The 13,984-nt window shown below is 40.1% G+C and overlaps 1 protein-coding gene across 3 annotated transcripts in view; it reads left to right on the plus strand.

Annotated features, from left to right (window-relative positions):
- CACNA1E (calcium voltage-gated channel subunit alpha1 E) overlaps positions 1 to 13,984 on the plus strand; it is a 335,424-nt gene that overhangs the window by 169,376 nt on the left and 152,064 nt on the right. For all 3 annotated transcript variants that reach the window (XM_023203509.2, XM_023203510.2, XM_023203511.2), the window contains exon 7: positions 3,292 to 3,395. In XM_023203509.2, the coding sequence (XP_023059277.2) occupies positions 3,292 to 3,395 (104 nt within the window). The remainder of the gene's footprint in view (positions 1 to 3,291; positions 3,396 to 13,984) is intronic.

The following is a 13,984-nucleotide window of genomic DNA, read 5'->3' on the forward strand; positions in this document are numbered from 1 at the left end:
CGCTATTCTTTTTCTCTTTCTAGTTCCCATCCTCCTCCTTTTTCATCCAGCAGGCCCCAACACTGTGGTGGATGATGTTTCCGGCAATTCAGAGAAATCTCCACAGATTGAGGGGGGTTATCAGAATGAACCGTATCAGTGTATTTTTAACAGGAGAATCTTCTTATTAGAATTGTGGACACTTTTTGATTAGTTGACCATCTATGCATGCCAAATCCTTAGTTAGGTGCCAGATACAGAAATGAGCAGACAGTTAGCGTTTCTGCCTGAATATAGGTTGAAGCAGCACCAAAACATACTCACAAAATGCTGAATCAAAAGACACTGCTCGTCAATGGTTTTTTATAGAATTGAGAAACACATTCCAGATTCTGACCCACTGTAGTTCCTACATTTCATAGATTTTATTCCTTGATGTGTTACTAGATTTTCTCTGAAAATGAGGGTTCCATGATCAAAAGTGTCTATGAAATGATGGAGGAAACAAGGTAAATAATGTTCTTTTTTTGTGGATCTCGTCACAGGCTCAGAAGAAAATATAATCTGCTGTGTTTCCCAAATGTCTTTGGTTACAGAAGCCCCTTTTCCACAAAATACATTAACTTCTTACAGATCTCTAGCAATGAGAACAATGTAATATTGGACATCCTCTTTACAGCATACCTTGCAAGTAGTCACCCATGTGAAATTGCTCTGAGCCACCCTCAAACTGTAGCTCAATTATTTAAGAACAAAAATATCTTAAAAGTCACAATTTCATCATTGCTATTGCTGATACCTGTTAATGTTTATTGGCAACAAAGTCCTATCTGGGTGCTGGATGTAGACTCAGTTTTTGTTGCCAAGGAATGTTGTGGTGCTGGGGGGTTTGGCTGCTGGCTAAGCCATAGAGTGAATAAACCCTGTTAATCTGGAACTCTACTGGTGAACCATCAGAGCTAGCCAGCCTTACAGAAGGACTGATTTGTGATCATGAATAAACATTGAGCTAGCTATACAAATATCATTGCAATTCATTTTTCAGCTCATAGGGAAGGTCCATGTCTTAACAAACTCAGAGAAAATGGCTTCCTACCTCCGTTAAAACCCTCCACAACTCTTGGCATCTAGTTCCTCTGCATCTTTCTGCTAATATTCAGGAACAGTTTTCTCTGAGGTCTGGCCCACATCTTCCCTGATTGTATTTAACTGACCAGACTTGATTGAACCAAAGAGCTCCATCTTACACACTGAAATTGGCAGGTGTCTGCATCTGTCCCTTCCCATTCAGAAAGTATTTTCTTGTTTACTTTTAACTTGTATTCTGCTTCAATTGCAATTATCTCTCTCTGAATAGTGTAGCGGCAAAACAAAACACACAAGTTTGGTGAAAGGAGATTGCCTTAGAAGCTGTTTTATTGGTGTGATTCTTCAAATACCTAAAAACAGAACTAGCATTCAACCCAGCAGTCCCATTACTGGGTTTGCTTATAACCCAAAGGAATATAAATCATTCTCTTATAAAAACACATGCATGCGTATGCTCATTACAGCACTATTCATGATAGCAAAGACATGGAATCAACCTAAATGCCCACCAGTGACAGAATGGTTAAAGAAAATGCAGTACATATACACCATGGAATACTATGCAGCCTTAAAAAGAATGAGAACATGTTCTTTACAGGAACATGGATGGAGCTGGTGGCCGTTATCCTTAGCAAACCAACACAGGAACAGACAACCAAATACTGCACGTTCTCCCTTATAAGGGGGAACTAAATGATGAGAGCACATGGACACAGGAAGAGGAACAATACATTGGAGCCTTTTGGAGGGTGAAGGGTGGGGGAAGGAAGAGGATCAAGAAAAAGCAGCTATTGGGTACTAGACTTAATACCTGGGTGATGAAATAATCTGTACAACAAACCACTGTGACATGAGTCACATATAACAAATCTGCACATGTACCCCTGAACTTAAAATAAAAGTCAAACTGTTTTTAATGGATGAATCGACTATACAGTGATAGCTGCCATGATTGGTAAGAGGCTATATTCTGCAGACTGGAATATTTGAATGGGAGATAATTTGGGAGAAAACAAGAGAATGTCACAGAAGTCCACAGGAAACATGAAGACAATGAATCAAAATATGTTTTCAAAATTTAGCAGTGAGAGGGGGAAAAGGTAAATTGAAGGGACAAGAAATACTTTGCCATAGAAATTCTGAGTTCAGGTCTTAATTTTACTAATTTAGCTTGTGAGTTTTAGGCATGGCATTTGACTTTGGCCTTGTTTTTCCAGTTAAGTAATGATAAAATATCTGTTGTAAGTTTCAAATGGGTCTTAGAGTTTGTGTGTGAGAGAGTGGGGTCGGGGTTGAAGGGATTTCAAAGCCCTGCATATGTGAAATGCCATTCAGGAAGACTATTTGGAAAGACTTGGAGGTGCTGTCAGGTGAGGAAGAGTCAAAGGGAAGACTGAGAACCCTTAGTTCAGTGGTACAGCTTTCAGAGAGGCTCCCAGGCTCTATTTCAAGGTTCTAATAAGACATCCTGCTAAGAATTGCTTCTTCCTTTTGTTTAATTCGTAAGATATAATTCTGCCTCAATCCCTGACCATTCAAGGGTCTTGCAACTGATTCGTGATATGAGAATCCAGAATATGGATTTGCAAGCATTTTTTAATTCACTGAGTGTTAACATTAGAGTGCAAGTGATCACTCTTCAAATCTAGATTTATTCCTTGTTCTGGCCGGAGCCTTGCTGGGGCCAGGCCTGGGCCAGCTCTGTACTATTGTACTGTGATGGAAGAAAGCAAGCTGGGTCCAGGTCAAGGGCTGAGCAAGACGCAGAGGACCCTAACATTTCTTCCAAATAATCCTGTCAAGGCCTTTGCTAGCATCCATGGAATAGATTGGGCACAACCTGCCTTTGTCTTTTTGAGAATTTGCCCAATTTTGTGTGCAGAGGCTTAGAACCCCCATTACCAAATGCTATAAAACCAGTGGTTGTTTGTGTGACCTTGGGAAAGTATCTGACCTTTCTGTATTGTTTTCCCATGTGCTAAGCGAGGGTGTGAGAATATTCCAACTCAGTATATTATGGTGAGGCTGATGCTATGTTCTTCATTATGTACCTGGGAGATTGTGAGCTAACTCATAGTAATGCCAAATTGGGAATGGAGTAAGACAATATTTAACTGCATTACATTGAGCTTGTTACATCACCCTCTGTGAAGCTGCAGGAATGTTAGCTTTACTTATGGAAGATGGCTTTAAGTATTAAGGAACCATTTTTCTTTCTTTCAGACCAATGATGCCTTAGGAGCCACCTGGAATTGGCTGTACTTCATCCCCCTCATCATCATTGGATCCTTCTTTGTTCTCAACCTAGTCCTGGGAGTGCTTTCCGGGTGAGCCAGATGTTTCTTTCTTCTTAACTCATTTGCTGACTGCTAACTGTAAACTAATGCCTCCTGACTCATGGCAGATTCATTCATTTAACCTTCATTTAGAAGACACTTACCGAGCAGTTCTTCTGTGCCAAATGCTTTCTAGTTGCTGGGAATACAGTAGTGAACTGTCGTTCTAATAATCTTGATTATTTTCAGGAATTAAAAAGTCTTGACGTCAGGCACAACACTGAACACAGTATCTAGTGAGAGTTCATTTATTCATCCATGCTTTCATTCAGTAACTCAGCAGTCAGAGACCTATGTCAAACACTGTGCTGGTTGTTAGGGAAATAAAGTTGAATTAGACACAGACTTTCCCTCAAAAGTTTCTTACTCTGTAGTGTATTGGGCATCAACTCTCATATTTGTGGCTTGAATTACTTTATACAAAGCTGCAACTATTTGGTGTCCAATACCATGGTAAGCATCGCCAGGAGCACAGAAAGTATAAGGTGTGGTTCCTCTCCTTAAGAAACATGTTTTGCTAAGAAGATGATACAAACACATGAAATGGAGGATAGGAGTTCTTTTACTGACTTATACAAGTTTTAATCATTTGTTTTGGGGAAAGAACAAATCTATGTAGTCTGAAGTCATCAGGGATAGTTTCATGAAGGATTGGGATTTTGCTTGGGTTATGAAACATGTAGTAGGATTACACAGACTATATGGGAGTGGACATTTCAGGAAGGGGAGCATTACACCGTAAGCAAAGATGAAAAAAATAGGACTTGTCATGGAGTGTGAAGAAATTATAATGTAACATCTTAGGATAGCCAAGACAGGGATATATTTTAGAGATTCTTTTATTTTTCTAAGCAAAACTGAACTTAATTTTTTTGTCAGAGTGGCATACGTTCTTCAAATGAAAATTTATAAGGTGATACTTCTGTTTAAACATGGCAGATTGAACTAAGTTGGTCATTTCTTGAAACTCCACTAATACAGAAAATAAATTTTAAGAAGGGCACTAGGACAAAGGGAACAAGAGGAATGCCAAGAGATGAGAGATGTCAACAACATTTTTGAACATAGAAAAAAATTGGCAACTGACAGTGATAGGAAAGCTGAAGTTTAATTGTTTAGGGAATACCAGTATAAAAGCAAACTGATTGTCCTTCAGAGCTCTAGAAAGGCTCAGAAATTGGAGACACCAGGTAGGTCTGAGAGCTGGGGTAGGCACGGTGCTAAAAACAAGAGGATTGATGCAAAGTCCTTGTAAGGAACATTAGACTCCCTGCCCTACCCCACTATAACCTCCAGGCAATGCTGACAGATATCTGCTTCACCCAACCCACACCCTAGCAAAAGTTAGGAGACTTAATCTCTGTAGATGTGGAATCAGAGAAGCCTGGAATTGTACCATCAGGTGCACCTGAGGGTAGTGTTGACATGTTGTACTGAAAACAGGAGGGCTAAATGAAAGTCTACAAACTGAATGTGCATAGTCCAGCCCACTTCTCCTGCTTGACTCTTAAAAATGTAGCAATCTGGTAGGAGTTGAGAGGATTCCTCTTTTGGGAAACTGTCTATCTGAAGAGAAGGGACAAATTTATACTGATATTTGGGGGAGACCAGAGAAACAGGTTCCCATCTCATCATCTTTGGTGAGACTCACTATATTAATTACCTGTGGCTGCCTTCAACTAATTACTGTAGCTCTGCGGCTTAAAACTGTGAGAGAAACTTTATTCTCTTATAGTTCTGAAGGGTAGAGGTCCAAAATCTGGCAGGGCCGTTGATATAGTTTGGCTGTGTCCCCACCCAAATCTCACCTTGAATTGTAACTCCCACAATTCCCAGGTGTCGTGAGGGACCCGGTGGGAGGTAATTGAATCATGGGGGTGGGTCTTTCCCATGCTGTTCTCGTGATTAAATGTCACAAGACCTGATGATTTTATAAAAGGGAGTTTCCCTGCACAAGCTCTCTTCTCTTGTCTGCTGCCAAGTGAGATGTGCCTTTCACCTTCTGCCATGATTGTGAGGTGTCCCCAGCCATGTGGAACTGTGAGTCCATGAAACGTCTTTCTTTTGTAAATTTCTCAGGCTTGCGTATGTCTTTATTAGCAGCATGAAAATGGATGAATACAGCTGTGCTCCCTCCAAGGGCTCTAAAGGAGAATTGATTTTCTTCCTCTTCCAGCTTCTGGCAGCCCCAGGCATTCCTTGGCTTATAGCCACATCACTGTAGTCTCTGCCTCTGTGATCATATTGCCTCTTCTTCAGTGTCTGTGCAGTTTCCCTCCACTTTGCTCTTCTAAGGCCACTTGTCATTGGATTTAGGGTCATTTTGATAAGCCAGGATGATCTCTTATCTGAACATCCTTAATTTAATAATCTACAAACATTATTTTTCCAAATAAAGTAACATTCACATGTTCCAGGACTTAGGATGTGAACAGATCTTTTGGGCGGCTTCTAGTCATCCCATTACACTCACCATTCCACAAGCTACAAGCTTGCATAGAGTTGCCAATGAGCTTTTGTGCCATGCTCTGAAATATGAACACACATCTAGAGATCATCAGCATTTGAGGAAAATGCCCAACACGAAAGAATAAAAAACAAAATCATGAAAAAAAAAAAAGGAAATTGAGGGAATATGAACAATGCAGGGAGTAGAAGACAATTTTAAAAGCTGTATTTGCGATTAGAGATAGAAAAGAAACCATTTCATTTACAGAATAACTGACCAATAAATAAAAAAAAATATTTAGAGGTTAAGGGCTCTTGGAAATTAATGTAAAGTGTACATTCATTTTACAAAGTAAATGTACATTAAATATAAAAATGAAATAATGTAAAAATATAAGAATGTAATAAAAATATAAAGATAATAAATGTTTGGAATATAAAATTGGTGAAATTACCTAGAAAATAGAACAATAAAACAGGATTGATCCAGCTTTTAACTATAATAGGAGTTCTATAAAAAGAACAGAGAAATGGAAAGGAAAAAATTAACAAAAATTCAAGAAATGTTCCCAGAAACAAAAGACTCACATTGCCAGTTTAAAAGATGTGTTGAGACAGATGCAAGGATGTTCTTTCCAGCATTATTTCATGGTAGTGGGGAGTTGGAGGCAACTTGGATGTCTATAACTGGGAGATTATGTAGGTAAAACATTGGGTGTATACCATGGCATAGGATGTAGCAGTGTGTACTGTGGCATCCTGTGTAGCACAGAGCAACAAATACTGTGTACACATGAAACATAAGATATCTTAAGAACATAGATTTTAGTGAAAACAAGAAAGAATCACTGTGATATGATACTATTTACATAAAACTACATGCACACAAAACATACAGTTTATGAAAATACATTCAAATCAAAGGCATATTTTGAATATATTGTAATTTTTAAAATTTTTATTTTACTTTAATGATAATTTTCATAGGGAGATAGAAGGTGGGTATGGAGGTAAAAGGGAACAAATGAGTTTAATTAATAATGAAGTGCACACTGAAAACTCAGCATGACTAATGGAAAGCAAGCACACCAAGGTGAATCGTCATGAAATTTCAGAACATCAGATTAAAAAATATTCTGAAAGTGCCTGGTAATTAGGAAGGAGATGGAATTTATTTACAAAGAAATAGGAATCAGGATAGCTTTGGGCTTCTCAATGGCAACAATGAAAGTTAGTAACAAATAGAGAAGTTCCTAAAACTTTCATAAGGAAAATAATTTCCAAGATAGATTTCTATACCTAGCTCAAATAACAATTGTTTTTTAGGATGGAATCACAATATTTTTAGATATTCATTTTGAAAGAGTTACTGGTGAATGTGAGTCACTAAAAATAAGGAAATAATTGAAGAAAGAGAAGAACGTGATACTCATGGAAACAAGGGATTCGATGGAGGAGAGAAGGAAGAGATTGATTCCCAGGGTGATGAAGGGAAGTCTAGGATGACAGAAGCCTAGAGATTATCAAGCACAGATTTGAGTAGAGTGACAGAGGCCTCTAAAAATGCTATCCATAAGAAAAAAATAAAACTAATGTATTCCCTAATGTGTGTTATTATATTCAAAAGAACTTATGGTTTTGCTGAAACTATATACAGTCATGTGCCACATAATGACATTTCAGTCAATGGCTGATGTATGTGCAACAGTGGTCCCATAAGATTTAGTGGAGCTGAAAAATTCCTGTGGCTTAGTGACATCATAGTCATCTTAACATCATAGTGCAATGCATTATTCACATGGTTGTGGTGATGCTGGTGTAAAAAAAACCTGAATTGTCAATCATGTAAAAGTAGAACACATATAATTATGTACAGTATATAGTAATCAACAGTAAATGACTATGTTACTGATTTGTGTATTTACTTTTAATTGTTATTTTACAATTGATTCCTACTTACTTAAAAAAAAGAGTTATCTGTAAAACAGTATCAGGCAGGTTCTTCAGGAGGTATTCCAGAGGAAGGCATTGTCATCATAGGAGATGACAGCTCCCTGTATGTTATTGCTCCTGAAGACCTTCCAGTGGGACAAGATATGGAGGTGGAAGACAGTGATATTGATGGTCCTGACTCTCTGCAGGCCTAGGCTGTGTGTGTGTGTCTTAGCTTTTAACAAAAGATTTTAAAAAGTAAAAAAGAAAAAATAAAAAAAAAAAGCTTATAGAATGAGGGTGTAAGGATAGAAAATATATTTGTATAGCCGTACAATGTGTGTTTTAAGCTAAGCATTATTGCCAAAGAGTCTTAAGTTAAATTTTTTTAAGTTCATAAGGTAAAGTTACAGTATGTGAAGATTAATTGATGGAAAGAAAAATGTTTTTAATAAATTTAGTGTAGCTTAAGTGTCCAGTGTTGATAAAGTCTACAGTGCTGTACAGTAATGTCCTAGGCCTTCACATTCACTCACCACTCACTTTCTGACTCACCCAGAGCAACTTCCTATAAGCTCCATTCATGGTAAGTGCCCTATATGGTATACCTTTTTTTTTTTTTTTTATCTTTTATACCATATTTTTACTATCCCTTTTCTGTGTTTAGATGTATTTAGATGTACAAATACTTCATGTTGTGTTATAATTGCCCACAGTATTTAGTGTAGTAATATGCTCTATAGGTTTACAGCCTAGGAGCAATAGGTTACAGCATATAGACTAGGTGTGCAGTAGGCTATACCATCTAGGTCTGTGTAAGTACACATTCTGGTGTTGGCACAACAAAATTGCCTAGCAATACATTTCTCAGAATGTATGCCTTTTGTTAAGTGATACATGACTGTGTGAATATGTATGTTATGTATTTGTATACACACACATACACAATAAAATACTCTAAGCATTTAATTCCATGAAATATGAAATTGTTACCAGTAAGAAATATAAGCATAGTAGGTAGGTCCTCTATTCAGCTCAATTGTCAACCAAATTTATGTTGCTGATGACGAATTTTGAGATAGCCCCTTACGGTGCTGTGATTGCCTTAAGTGGATGGAGGAGGCTGAATAAGGGGAGGGAAAGGAGATGTCAAAGACTGAAATCTTAGGTTCCACAATAAGGAAGTATTTAGGTAATATCTAAAATGGAAAGATAAAGACATTTCAGTGTTTAAGTATAATATTTAGAAATTTAGAAATGAATACCAGAAGAAACAGGTAAAAGAGTTGAAAGTATTTGCCTTTGGGGAGTGAGATTCAGGGGTTAGGAGAGGTAAAGCAGAGGGCTGCCAGTTTTGCATTAGAAGTCTTTCAAAATTATTTGACTTTTTAAGTTCTACATGTGTTACTTTGAAAAAATAGAAATTAAATTTTAAAGTAAAAATATTGCACACACACAAAAGTGTAGGATGAAAGGCGTATATAAGAATATTCATCTAACATCCGTGGGGGAAGGACTGGCATGGAGAGAGACCAGATTCAGTAGGATTAAGCAGGAAACAACCATAGTAATCCAACTACGTGGTACTAAGAGCCTGTGGTGGTAATTTGTGAGATGGATATGAGGGAAAAACTGAAGACATCGTAAAGAAGTAAGAACTTTAATAATGTTTATTTTGAATGGGGATTTTTAAGACGTAAGAGATTTCTTCTATATTTACTCATTCAATGAGTGTTTGTTGGCATTCTTTGTGCCTAAGCACTGCTAGAAGTTACTGTCTTCAGCCAGCTGGTACCTACGACTCCAATGTGCACCCTCCATAACTCTGGCCTCCAGAGAAGCCTGACCACAGGACCTCCTCTTGTATTTCTACTGAGAGGATAATGTCATGTTTGTGTAATCTTATCTGATATTCTTTGTCCTAAGTGTGTATATATTTTAGTTTGGAAAACTTAAGACAGATTCTTACTATATATTTGGGGAGAAAAGTAGATGCTGTGCTAACGAAAGCCACTGGTGTTCTGGATGAGGCTCCAGTATAGGTTCAAGTTGTGTCTTAACAGAGCTGGAAATGGAACAGAACACTATCCTACTGGACAGTGCCTTGTGTCTGACCACATGGACTCTCTCTGGTTTGGAATCACATCTTTTCATTCTCTTACATCTTTCTCTGCATGGGATAGAGTTGTACTTTGGAAGAGGCATGGGCTTTAGCATCTGACATTCATGGGTGAGAAGCCTAACCCTGTAAGAAACCACTTATTAGCATTGCGAATTTGGATAAGTTACTCTGAGCCTGCTTCCTCCTCTGTAAAATGGGGTAGTAAAAGCTCTCTCATATACAAAACCCTAGCCCAGGGTCTGGCATGGAGTAGCCCTTAGCTCTTATTAGCTGCCTATGTCCTTCGATAATATTAACATATATTTTCTCAGCCTGTTAGGTCCAGGTGGCCATCACCTGCTTAACAGCCTGTGGATGTTCGATTGAGCCGGCTGTGGGGCCATGGGCTCCTCTGGGAGATGGCCTGCACAGGTTAGATGTCATGGAACTGGGATGGCAGATGCCTCCTTAGTACTTCTGGAGAAGCCTAGGAAGTGACAGTGACAGCTGGGAACAGCTGGTATGAATAAATTTTGACATTTAAAGGAGTGTTCACAATAGGGGCCTTATAGGCTGGGACTGAAATCATTCTGACCTGGTTTCTTTTTCTCATTCTGAAGCTCAACACAGTTGGGGGTGGGCTTTATTGGTGTCTGCAGGGGGTTCAGCAGCAGCCAGTCCTGTGTACAGGAGGGGCCATGGGTTCTCTCTTCTGCTTGGTTGGCTCTCACATGCCTTTGGAAAGATTGTAATCTTTCTCCTTAGAGTGGGGATTTAGTGAGGATTTAATTCAGAAGCAGCCTGGGAAATAGGTTGGAAACCTAGGGAGCAGGTTTCTTGTGACCTGCAGGCAGCTGAATGTTATGTACCAAGGCTGTTCCCAAAGCAGAGAGAGACAGAAATTAAAGGGGGAACACACATGGCTCCTCAGTTGGGCAGGTGAGGGAGAGAGTCCACGTGAGAGGGGGGCAGGCCGCATCCACTGGTGCTCAGGGACCCCTGGATGCCAAGCGTGGAAATGACTGAGGCACCTGCCTCTGAGGCACAGACGTTGGTGGGAGGAAGGCTGTGAGGTATGTTTGTTGCTCATATTTAAAGAGGAAGTATGGATGGAAACATCGTAGCATTTTTACTTGTCTCAAAGGAAATGGGATTTGATGAAAACCATTAGCTTAGGCATGAAGAGAAGCAGAGCTTCCTGTCTCCATGGAAACAAAGCAGGGCTGCATAAGCACATCCTGAAATGGCCGTCAGGGGCTACAGGGCAGAGGCTCACACAAACAGAAATGACCCTGAGCCATCCCCCTGTCACCATCCATTGTTCCCTGGGCTTCTGAACACGGGAAGGTAAATAGGGGGAAGCAGTTGAGCTGTGTCAAAACCACAGCAGGGACAGTCAGGCCAGAGACTGCTTCCATATATGTGTGGGGAGCAGTGTGAGCTCTCTTGTGTAAAGCATGCCATAGTTTTCAAAGCACCTTTGCTTCTGTGTTCATATTTGTTCTTTGCAACGACTCCATGCAGTAGGTGGACAGTATCTTTATTTGGAAATGAGAAGAGGGAGGTTTAGAGATGTTAATCTCCAACTAGTTACTGGCAGAGGTGGGGCCAGAGGTTACAATTTCTCAACTTCTGATTAGGTGCTTATTTTAGTGTATACTACATGGCCTCCATTCAGGAATACTGACACCTAAGGTGGCACACATACAGAAATGCTGCCAGTGGTAAGCCTGGAATATCATCTTGACCAAGATGATATTGGCGCGAGTTTTAATGTATATGTGCATTGATGTACACACTTATTCATGCACACTGATGTTCACATCCACAATGTGACCCGGTATGTGTACAGGGCAGAAGATGCCAAGACCCACCGTCAAGGTCCTGTTGCCCTAAGACTAATGGGAAGTGGTGAACTGTCCATAGTAGAAGAGGAATTCTTCTGGTTGCATCTCATAAATGCATAGAGTGGCTCCCACGGCAAGCAAAACTACAGCAGTCTGCCTTGCTAACAACTCATGTGCAAACTGATTCTGTGCGATTCAGCAAGTGTTTATTGAGTGTCTGCTATGCAAAAGATACCTGGTTAGACATTTAGAATACAAAGATGGGTAAAATAAGGAGATTATAGACCAATTATGGAAATGTTTCAAAAATACATGTAATGGAACTCTAAGTTCAAATAGTCCAGAATGCTAGTCCCTCCCTAAAGCTAATTTTTTTTTCAGATTCATATATGGAGGTCACTAATTTTGAGTTCCTACTATCTTGCAAGGCATTATTGAGGATAAAAAGATGAATAAGACCTAGGTCTTGGCCACAATGGGCATATTAACAACTATAACTTCAGTGTTAAACCTGGCATCTCCTGTTGGACGTGCCATTGCATATTAGGAGGTGGTACCTAAGTGTTTCCCAGGCCTGACCTGAGACAGGAATGGCTGCGGGTCTTAAGAAGGAAATTATTTATGTCCAGCTCAGTGCTCCAGATGAGATCTCTGAGGGGAGTTGGTGGGTATTAGTTTGACGTATACCTGCTCCTCCCAAGGCTCGCTGACATTGAAGGTGACTGGCTAAGATAAAGGAGAGTAATTCTGCTGGGATTCTAACACTGGAATCAACTAGTAGAAAGTCAATGACTGACTCACACAACAGTTACTAAGTACTTGTTGTATATGACTCACTGCTAGGGGCTGGGGATACCAGGTCAAACAAGGACAGAGAGCTGCTACCCCTCAAGCAGTTTGAGTCGAGGAAGACATAGCAACAGGGGGGCATTTAAATTAGAAGGGGCAAGGATCAGGTAAGGCTAACTGAAGCAGGTGACAGTGGTGTGTGCCTCTGAAGAGCCAGTGATAGTTTACGGGCACAAGGGAGAAGCACATTCTAGCACGGAGGCACAGGCAGAGACTCATCGAGAAGGGCTTCTTGGGTTAAGCTGATAAGTTTAAGCTTGATCCCAGAAGCTTGGGGGAGGTTTTAGATTGTTAGATAAGAAGATGGCTAGATTTGCATTTGAAGATGATCACCCTGGAGAAGGTACATACAGAAGCAAGACTGGAAGCAAACAGAGAGGAGCAGTAGTTCAGGCGAGAAGCAGAGAAGCAGCGAGACTGAAGTACAGCAATGGAGACGGAAAGACAGGACAGCTCCAGGAGGTGTTGGGGGCCAGGTGTCGGATCTGCAGGACTCAGGACTGTGTGGGTATGTCTGAGTGGGTTTGGTGTGGAAATCAAAGGGAAGTCTCCTGGATTGCTTTTAGGTTTCTGAACTGAGACTGTAGGTGGCTCGGGGAGAACACAGGCCAAAAGGTAGGTCTTAAGGGAAAGAGGTCAGGTTTTGGCCCTGCTGAGCATAGGAAAGCATAGCACACTTTATGGCTTTTGGCTAGTGCACAGGAGTAGGGCAGGGTTTGTTTTAAGTTGTTTTTCTTGTAAGCTGTAATTTTTTGAGACTGTGCTACCCATCAAGCATTGTGCCAATCACATGACACATATTGTCTCATTTAATCCTCACAGTGACCGTATGAGGAAGTACTAACTTCCTTCTATAAACAGAGATACTTGGTCATAAATAGGGATGCTTGGTAATTTGCCAAAGCAAACAAAGCTCATGAGCAGTAGATTCAGAATTTGGACCGAGGTCTGCTAGGCACAAGCACCTATGCCTTTAAGCAGATCCTCCAGATAGTTTAAATGTCCTTTATGGAAGGAAATTATCTGTCATCTAGTACAGCAGAATTTGATGGAAACGAACGGGTCCTTCATGACGGCCATGGCACATGGAACTTCCCAGTCCTGTGGGCAGAAGTTTCCTGTGTGAGACCCCGTTTTGATGACCGGAGTGGGGTGTTCATAATTCCTACACTGACGAGAAGGACTTTTCCTGGCTGAGTTGTGTGACCATGGGGGTCACATAAAAAGCTTATGGGAGCTTGCTGAGAGAATCTGCATTTCCCCAAGACACTGCTTAGTGTATCAGTTGTGAAAATTGTATCTTAGGGTGAGATAAAAATTATTTGAGGAAGACAAAACTCTAAGTGTCGTTTGCGCCTGCCTCCTTGTTACAATGGAGGAAACTCGGCTGCAGAGTGAAATGA

This window comes from Piliocolobus tephrosceles, chromosome 1 (assembly GCF_002776525.5).
Source record: "Piliocolobus tephrosceles isolate RC106 chromosome 1, ASM277652v3, whole genome shotgun sequence".
NCBI lineage: Eukaryota > Metazoa > Chordata > Mammalia > Primates > Cercopithecidae > Piliocolobus > Piliocolobus tephrosceles.